The sequence below is a fragment of the Lipotes vexillifer genome, unplaced genomic scaffold, assembly GCF_000442215.2.
Source record: "Lipotes vexillifer unplaced genomic scaffold, Lipotes_vexillifer_v1.1 scaffold225, whole genome shotgun sequence".
Classification (NCBI taxonomy): domain Eukaryota; kingdom Metazoa; phylum Chordata; class Mammalia; order Artiodactyla; family Lipotidae; genus Lipotes; species Lipotes vexillifer.
In genome coordinates, this window is record NW_006787630.1 from 2,282,699 (window position 1) to 2,291,864 (window position 9,166).

The 9,166-nt window shown below is 59.0% G+C and overlaps 1 protein-coding gene across 1 annotated transcript; it reads right to left on the reverse strand.

The window, feature by feature from the left end:
- Positions 1 to 1,034: 1,034 nt before the first annotated feature.
- Positions 1,035 to 4,088, reverse strand: PRTN3 (proteinase 3). Its single transcript, XM_007460448.1, has 5 exons — positions 4,022 to 4,088; positions 3,074 to 3,233; positions 2,533 to 2,674; positions 1,605 to 1,835; positions 1,035 to 1,205 (listed from the first exon to the last, which is right to left on the reverse strand). The coding sequence occupies exons 1-5, from the start codon at positions 4,086 to 4,088 to the stop codon at positions 1,035 to 1,037; spliced, it is 771 nt and encodes a 256-aa protein (XP_007460510.1).
- Positions 4,089 to 9,166: the final 5,078 nt, after the last annotated feature.

Sequence of the window (9,166 nt, forward strand, 5' to 3'; positions counted from 1 at the left end):
AAACCAGGCTCATCTCCCCTGGGGTGGTCGGCTGAGGTGTGAAACAGTTAAAAAGGGGGCAGCCCTGGGGGTTCTGGCTCCAGCTTGAATTCGCATGCTGCCACCAGATGGCGGCAGAGTAAATCAGTAACAAAAGAGCTGCCTTCCAACTCCGGTGTGTCGGGTGAACTGGTTGGCCCCTCTCTCTGAGCCTCCACTGCCTCATTGCCATGGCCACGTGCCCTCTCCACGGCTGGCCAATGACCCCTACCTCTGCCTGGCCTCAGGCCTCTCCTCTAGACCCCAGTTCGTTCTGTGGCCCTGCATATGCTCCGGCCCTGCCCCATCCCTGACCTGCCCTCCTTCCCCCACAGCCTCAAGCTTGTCCTGATGCAGGGCCCTTACACTGGCTGTGCCTTGCCTGGCGACACTTCTCTTTTTGTTCGTATTCAGGCATTGCTGCCTCCTTCAGGAAGCCTCCCTAATAGCCCTTCTGCCTGCCCCTGACTGGTCAGGAGCCCCACAGGCCCTGGGCACCCCATGTTATGAGAGCTTGGTCCTCAAGTGGCCCCGGAGCTGGGAGACACAGAACTGGGCAGGACACCCGTAGCCCTGAGGGCCAGGGTGGGGCTCCTTGGACACTTGGGAAATGTCTGGAGTGACTCCGTTTTCCAGATGAGGAAACTGAGGCACAGAGAGGGGCGGCAACTTGCCCCGGGTCACACTGGCGGGGCTGGGTTAGAACCCACGTCTGCGGACATCTGGGGCGTGGGATCAGCTGTGACCTGCGCCCTCCTCCGACCTCCAGGCCTCTGTTCCCACCCCCACCCCAAGCTCGGGGTTTGGGGACTCAGACGCTGAGGACCCTGGGCCACTCTCCCCCCCGTCTCCCCGTGGGAAGGACACACAGGAGCCAGGGGGACGGTTCAGCTTTTATTGACGCACCGTGGGTCTGCCTGGCTCCCAAGAGCCAGGGGCGCAGGAAGGGGGGGCACAGGCGCAGAAGCAGACCCGCCGTGTCTGTCCACAGCATGGCCTCAGTGCCCCGGGGGCGCTCAGGGGCCGTCCTCGCCCCCCGCGTTGCTCAGCACTGAGCGGATCCAGTCTACGTAGAGGGAGACGCGAGCAAAGAAGTCGGGGTACTGGCGGGTGGCGCATCCCTGGATCACAAAGGAGTCCACGCCCTGGATGACACCGTCGCAGATCAAGGGGCCGCCCGAGTCCCCCTGGGGAGGGGGCAGGTCGGTCAGTCACTCAGCCCAGGCCAGCAGCCAGACGAGGCTACCTCAGGGGAAGGGGCCACGTAGGGGTGAAATGTTTCCAGTCTAGAATTTTCTTTAAAGTATGTGGGTGAGACAGGGAGGGGAGGCCCCTCTGGAGGAGAGAGGGCATTTATTGGCCCCCTGCTATATACCTGGACCCCAGAATTCTGGGTGTGGCCCCCGGAGCGGGGCTGGGGCACCCACCCAACGGGGGGCTGCGGGGTGGAAAAGCCCCCAGACCCATGAAGTCCCCGTTACCCCCTCACGATGGGTGTGCCCACCTTCCAGATGGTGTGACGGAGGCACCCGCCTGCCTGCCCTCCCTCCCTCACCCGCCACTGAGCTGCAGCCCCCAGTACATACAAAACAGATGCCAGCGCTGCGTCGGGGCACAAAGGTGCACACGTTCTGTGGCCGGCACAGGAAAGTGACCACGGTGACGTTGAGCTCCTGCAGGACCTGGGGCAGCGGCTCAAAGGTGCCCAGGCGGCCCCAGCCCATGGCCAGGCACTGGGTGCCATGGGGCAACAGCTGATTCTGCTGGGGGAGCTGGGCTACCGCAACCTGGGGGTTGAGGGTGGCCGGGCGGTCCAGCTGGGACAGAGGGCGGTTGGTGAGCAGTGAGTCTCCAGGACCTGCAGCCACCCGTGGACGATTATCTCAAAGTGCCTCCTCCAGGCCTTTGCACATGCTGTTCCCTCCGCCTGGCTCTACCTCAGGGGTCACCTCCTCCAGGGAGGCTGCCCTGATCACCCTCCAAACCTGCCAGGGCTCAGTTTCACATTCCCTGAGGCCATGAGACTCCCCTTTGCAGCATTGGTCACTGTTGCATTCATTCACTTAAGAAGCACTTATTGAGCACCAACTGTATGCTTGATCCTGGGCTGAGCCCTGGGGATCCTACCTCTGCCTTCCGGGAGGTGATCTTTGGGGCTGGGAGGGGCCAAGAAGAGAATGGCAGGTGGCAGAGTCAAGGGAAACATAGCCCAGTGATGAACAGTGTATCGGGGGAGGGGTGGCTGTCACTCAGGTAGGGTGAGGGGAGGCTTCCCTGAGGAGGGGAGGCTGGTGCCAAGGCTGAGGGTATCTGGGAACAGCGCAGGGAGCAGGGAGGGGACACAGCCGGGCAAAGGCTGGGGGCGGGGTGTGGGGGCATCCCGCTTGCTCAGAAGGTGGTGACTGGCTCTCTCCCCACCAGGCCGTGTCCCATGCCCGCCGGGGCTCCTGTACAGTAGGTGCTGGAAAATGAATGAACAGGGGTCCCTGGGCCCTGCTGGCCCCGCCCACCCACCTGCAGGAGGAGGACGTCATTCAGCTTCTCCTGTGGGTTGTAGTTGTTCTCAAACAGGCGGCTGATGCTGAACCTCTGCTCGGTGGGCTCGGAGGACTGCAGGCGGTGCGCCCCGAGCACCACGCTCACCCGCAACGGGTTCCTGAGGGTCAGGGCGTTCATCGCTGGGACCCCGACCCCCCCCACGTGCCCCCCACCCCCGTCCTGAGGCCCAGGGTGCAGCCCCTCGGGGACTGCCCGCCGTCCCAGGAGACGCCCCCCCGCCCCGCCCCCGTCTGCATCTTGCCCCCGAGGGTTGGACCCCTGGCTCGAGCTAATCCTCCTGCGGCTTCAGGGGGTCACGTCGGACTGGGGAGCAGGGCAGGTGCCCGCCTACTTTGGGATGAGAGGGTTGGGCAGATGGACGGAGGGGCTGAGACCAGGCAAGCGGAGGCAGGCCGCGCCTCGCCCCCTCGGACCCCTGGGGCAGCGCCGCGCCCCCTCCCTCGGAGCACCACCCCCTCCCCGGGCAGGCCCGCACCGCGCAGGCGCACTCACTCACACGTTGCTCAGGCAGTGAGCTGCGGTCAGCACGAAGCGCGGGTGGATCAAGGTCCCTCCGCAGAAGTGGTTGCTGGGGAACAGCTGCAGCGACGCCACGTAGGGGCGCGAGTGGGGCTGGGCTTCCCGCCCGCCCACTATCTCCACGGCCCGGGCTACACCTGGGGACGCCGGGGTCAGCGGCCGTCGCCTTGCCTAACGCCCTCCGCGGCTCCCTGAACGGGGGACCGACCCCCCCACCACCACCCCATCCCCCGCCCAGGGAGCCCAGACGGGGGTCGGGGGACGAGGGCAGAGCCGCTGTGTGGCCTCCACCGGGCCCGGGACCCCTCAGAGCCTCCGTTTCCCCATGTGCAAATTGGAGGTCCCATAGCAGCACAGGGCGGCTGGGGGCTGTGGAGGGAAGAGGCCCGGGCCCGGGACAGTTAGCGCTGGGGAGAGCCCGGTGGTCATTATCATTATTATTTCTGAAGGCTCCCAGGAAGCAGTGGCGCCCAGTCCTGGAGGTCAGGAGCGGGGAAGAAGCTGGCAAGATGACCCATCTTGCAGATGGACAAACCGAGGCATGAAAAAGCGTCATCAGGATGAGGGCGGAGGGGTTCCCTCACTCCGGTTTTTCCTCTGACATGTGCGTCATTCACCCGGTGACACGTTCGTTCGTGCGTGCACACTTACTGAGTGCTTGCTGGGTGCCAGGTGCTGTCCAGGGATTCTGGTTATATTGAGTCCCTAGGACACCTCCCTGGGCAGGAAGGACTAGGTTTTGCCCATTTTACAGATGGGGAAAGAGAGCTGCATATCCCAGGTCCCCCCTTTCTCTCCTCCCCTCCCCTTGAGGCATTCATCCCAAGCAGCCAGCTGAGCCGGGTCCTGCTTCATTTTCCCCCTCTGAGCCGTGAGGGCATGGGACAGGCAGACGGATGGATGGACGGACTTGGGCCCCACTCACCGCCCAGCAGTACAGCCAGCAGCACCGGGGTGAGGGCAGGGCTGGAGGGTCTGCAGCTTCGGGTCATGGTTGGGCCATGCCCCCTGCCTGCCCGCCCCCTCTTATAGCCCCAATTCAGGGAGGCCATTAGGGTTGCCCCACACCTGGGCTGGGCGTCCCCACTTCCTCCTTCCAGCTTGAGGGCTCGGGAGCTTGGGGGTCAAAGCTGCACCCCAGGAAGCCTGCAGGGGCTTCAGGCTCAGGCTTGGGGTCCTCAAGAGATGTAGGAAGGTGGCTCCCACCCACCCCATGCTGGAGGTCCTCTGGACAAGGGGGCTTGTGGCCACAGCCCTCACAGTGACATGCACCCCAGCTTCCACACCTCCAAGGGGGCACTGCCTGCCCCCAGAGGGTCCCTGTAGCCCCAGCAAGGTGAGATGTGGCCGACGTGTGCAGGGGTGGGATGAATCCCACTCAGCGGGACAGAAAAGGGGGTGAGGGTCTCAGAGCCCTGCACCTCCTGAGACCCACAGGATCATCTCTCTGCCCTCACTTTTTCTGGGGGAGTCACTCTTCCCTCTAAGGCAGAGCTCTCACCTGGGGCGATTCCTCCCCCAGGGACACCTGGAGATATCTGGGGACACCTGTGGTCGTCACGACTGGGGGGCTCTTGGCATGCAGTGGCTGGGACCAGGGATGCTGCCCCACACGGGAGGGGGCAGGGGGAGTCTCTGGTGCCGGGAGACATTTATTTATGTATCTATTTATAACTGACTCATTATTATGAAAATTTTAAACCTACAGAAGCATAGATAGAGGAGCTCACGGAATTTGGGGGCCAAAGAAAAGTTTTTAAGCTTTTCATTTTGAAAGCATTTCACGCTTACAGCAGTCCGCCGAATTCCCGGATGTGCTGCCCCAGCTTCCCCCGGGGGCCACATCTTGCACAAAGTTTGCCCCCTCACAGGCCGCCTGGATTTCACAATCAGCCAGTCTCTGGTCCAGGATCCCCCACCCCTCCTCCCTGAGTCTCCTGGGCTCTGGGGCAGCCCCTCAGCCTCTCCTGTCCCTCATACCGTGTCCTTGGTGGCAACCTGGTGGGTTTTGGGGGGAACATCCCTCTGAATGGGCTTGTGCGGGGTCCCCACACGGAGATGGGGTCTGCATACCGATCGGTGGTCCCCAGGACGTGGGGCATCATCATCTCTGAGGCGCCTGCGTGTCCCTCCCGCCGAGTCACACTTTCCCCTTTGGAATGAATGAACGTCTCTGAGGCAGAAACACCTGCTGAGTTTTACCCACAAAGGACTCCTGGAGCAGCCTGCGTGCCTCACTGCTTCCCGCCCTGCAGGTGGCTGCCCCTCTGCCGATGCGTTTTTATTTTTTATCTTTTAAATTTTATTGAAGTATAGCTGATTTACAATGTTGTGTTAATTTCTACTAAACAGCAAGGTGACTCAGTTATACATATACATTATATATATTCTTTTCTTCCCCCCCACCAGGCTCTTTTTTTCAAATTAATTAATTTATTTTTTATATTCTTTTCTGTTATGGTTTATCACAGGATATTGAATATAGTTCCCTGTGCTATACAGTAGGACCTTGTTGTTTATCCATCCTATATATACTAGCTTGCATCTGCTAATCCCAAACTCCCAATCCCTCCCTCCCCCACACCTCTCCCCCTTGGCAACCATAACTCTGTTCTCTATGTCCCTGAGTCTGTTTCTGTTTCGAAGATAAGTTCATTTGTGTCATATTTGAGATTCCACATATAAGTGATATCATATGACATTTGTCTTTCTCTGTCTGGCTTACTTCACTTAGTACGAGAATCTCTAGGTCCGTCCATGTTGCTGCAAATGGCATTATTTCATTCTTTTTTATGGCTGAGTAATATTCCATTGTATAAATGTACCACATCTTATTTATCCATTCCTCTGTCGATGGACATTTAGGTTGTTTCCACATCTTGGCTATTGTGAACAGTGCTGTTATGAATATAAGGGTGTGTGTATCTTTTCAAATTATACTTTTGTCTGGGTATATGCCCAGGGGTGGGATTGCTGGGTCATATGGCAACTCTATTTTTAGTTTTTTGAGGAACCTCCATGCTGTTTTCCTTAATGGCTGCACCAACTTACATTCCCACCAACAGTGTAGGAGGGTTCCCTTTTCTCCACACCCTCTCCAGCATTTGTAATTTGTAGACTTTTTGATGGTGGCCATTCTGACAGGTGTGAGGTCAGAATTCACACCTCATTGTATTTTTGATTTCCTCTTCTCTAATCACTAGTGATCTTTTCATGTGCCTGTTGGCCATCTGTATTGCCGAAGTGTTTTTAAGTCACACATCAGCCCAGTCACTGGCGAAAGGCCGCCGGGCGTCTGGGATTCCGCAGCCCTGGGTGTGGCTGACATGTCTCCACAGAAACCTGGGGCTGCTGTACCTTTTGCTTTCAGAACTGGTTTTTCTCGTTTGACAAGAACATCTCTTCGGACTGGCACTGTCCGGTCCAGTGGGGCAGGCTGCTTGGTGCCTCGGTTTCCCCACCTGTACAATGGGGTGATCGTAGTAATAGTCCCTCCCCCAGGGCGACAGCAGGAGGATTTGAGAAGTTAGAGTATTGGAGTGTGTGGGCGCGCAGTGAGGTGAGGTGAGCACAGGTGCCAGCCCTGTCGCTGCCACCCCACCACTCCCTTCCTTTTTCTGCTATGCTTCTCCCCGTCTCAGCCCGTCCTCTCGGCGGCTGGGCCGGGTCAGCACGTGCCTCTCTCGGATCCAGGCTCTTCTGGGGGCAGACGCGGGGTGGGTACACCCCAGGGTCCGGAGTCCCTCGCCTCGGTTCACATTCTGCTGTGCTTTGTGATTCCGGGCTAGAAACGCCACCTCTCTGGGCCTCGGTTTCCCCGTCTGTTAATGATGGGGAGTCATGAGAACAACCCCACCTCAGGGGCTGACTTCCCTAATACAGTTAAGAGCTTGATGAACCATCAGCTGATGAAAGAGGATACACACAGGGGAGCATCACTCAGCCCTGAAAAGGAGAGAGACACTGGCACTCACTACCACGTGGATGGACCCTGAGAACACGATGCTCAGTGAGAGAAGCCAGACACAGAAGGACACACAGGGTGTGATTCCATTGATGGGAAACGTCCAGAACAGGCAGAGGGTTCCTGGTTGTCAGGGGCTGGGGGAGAGCATGGGGGTGGGTGCTCATGGGGACAGGGCTTCTTTTCAGGGTGGTGAGAATGTTCTGGAATTAGAGGTGGTGGTTGCACAACCCTGTGACTATACTAAACGCCGCTGAATTGTTAAGCGGGTGGGTTGTATGGTAGGGGAAGTACATTTCGATAAAGCTTTAACTGAAAAAGAAAAACACACACACACAACCTTGCTAGGTAACTGCCCACGGGGGTCCTGGCCGGAAGCCCTCACTGCCCCGGGAGCCTCCCGGGGGTGGGGGTGGGGGAGGTGGGGGAGGGGAGTCACAGCATCAGACAAGACAGGGGGATGGCCCGGGGTCCTCCTCTCTGCTCCAGGCCTGGGGCGGGGGCAGGCAGGTTAGTGCAGGGCTGGGGGGCTGCCTGAAGGCAGAGGCTTGGGAAGGCCTGGGACTGGGTGGGGAGCTGGGGGCACCGGGAGCCCTGGGGGTTGTAACTGGGAGGGAGGGAACTATTGGAGGCCTCTGGGGGTTGGGCCGGCAGGTGGAGGGGAAGTGGGACTGGAAGCTGTGGCCTCGGCCCCTTCCCGCTCCAACTGTGGCTGGTGCAACAGGCAACGGCCTCGCCGGGAACAAGGGCTGGGGCGGGGTGAGGGGCCAAGCGGACTCGAGCTGACCCACCCAGGATCGAGGGAAGGAGGGCGGGAGAGGCTCAGCCTCTGTGTCTCTGCCTCTTTTTCCTCTTCCCTCCTGAAAAAAGGAAAAACATTCCTTTCTTGAGGGGGCCAGTGTTGGGGGCTCCAAGCTGAGACCATATGCTCTTGGACCCCAACGCCCTAGGGCCTCGGTTTCCCCATCTGAACAATCAGCAGGCGGGACCCCTGGGACCACTCTGGGCTCCTGAGCCACTGACATTCCTCTCTGGGCCTCAGTTTCCCCTTCTATAAAGCAGGGCCCATTCTGAACTCCCAATTCTACTCCTGGGTACAAATCCATAGCATTGAAAATCGATGTTCAAACAAAACATGTACACAAATGTCCACAGCGACGTGATTCACATCAGCCAGGGTGGAACCAACCCAGAGACCATCGACGGACGATGGATATACATCCCTCCACACCCGGGAACATCACTCAGCCGTGAAAAAGTGTGAAGCACTGACATTCACTACAGCGTGGATGGACCCTGAGAACACGATGCTCAGTGAGAGAAGCCAGACACAGAAGGACACACAGGGTGTGATTCCATTGATGGGAAACGTCCAGAGCAGGCAGATCCACAGACACAGAGAGTTAGTGGTTAGTGGTTGTCAGGGACTGGGGGAGGGGGAGGAGAGGTGACTGCTGATGGAGAGGGAGCTTCTTTTTGGGGTGATGGAATGTTCTGGAACTGGACAGCGGTGAGGGTTGCACAACCTAGTGAAATACACTAAAACCCACTGAATTGTTCCCTTTAAAAGAGTGAATTTTATGTTATGTGAATTTCACTGCAATAAATTATGAAAAACAGATAAACAGACCCAGGTCCCACAGACCAGGCCTGTAGGATGGGGTGAGGGCCTGGCACACAGCTGGTGCCCAATAAGCGCCAGCAACGCCAGTGGTGATAGGAGCTCCCTGGGCCTCGGGCTCCCCATCTGTAAAATGGCTTAATGGCAACACAACTAACCTTGGTGGCCGGTGAGTGTGGGCCATTGCTGGGGGCTTCTGGGGCAGTGAGTGGGTGGAGGGTGCACGGTCAGGGCAGGGGGCTCGGGACCGCACAGACCCCAACACCACCCGGCTCGGGGCGCAGCGGCGCCCCTTCGAGCCCCTCCCCTCCCCTGCGTGTTGGGGCGTCAGCAGGGCCTCCAGGAGAAGGGCAGAGCTGGGCATGTCCATTTTGGCCCCGACGCCGGCTGGGCTGAGCCCCTTCCACAGCTGTGTGCTACCCACCCGCCCCAGCCTTCTGTGGTCTCCCCACCGCCAGCCCGCAACACTGGATCTTTTGCAGCCT

Coding starts and splice junctions, on each gene's coding strand:
- PRTN3 (XM_007460448.1), bottom strand. CDS start 4,088: ATGACCCGAAGCTGCAGACCCTCCAGCCCTGCCCTCACCCCGGTGCTG. Junction 1,836..2,532: donor ATGACGTCCTCCTCCTGCAG/GTGGGTGGGCGG, acceptor CCTCTGTCCCAG/CTGGACCGCCCGGCCACCCT. Junction 1,206..1,604: donor GCAGCGCTGGCATCTGTTTT/GTATGTACTGGG, acceptor CCCCCTCCCCAG/GGGGACTCGGGCGGCCCCTT.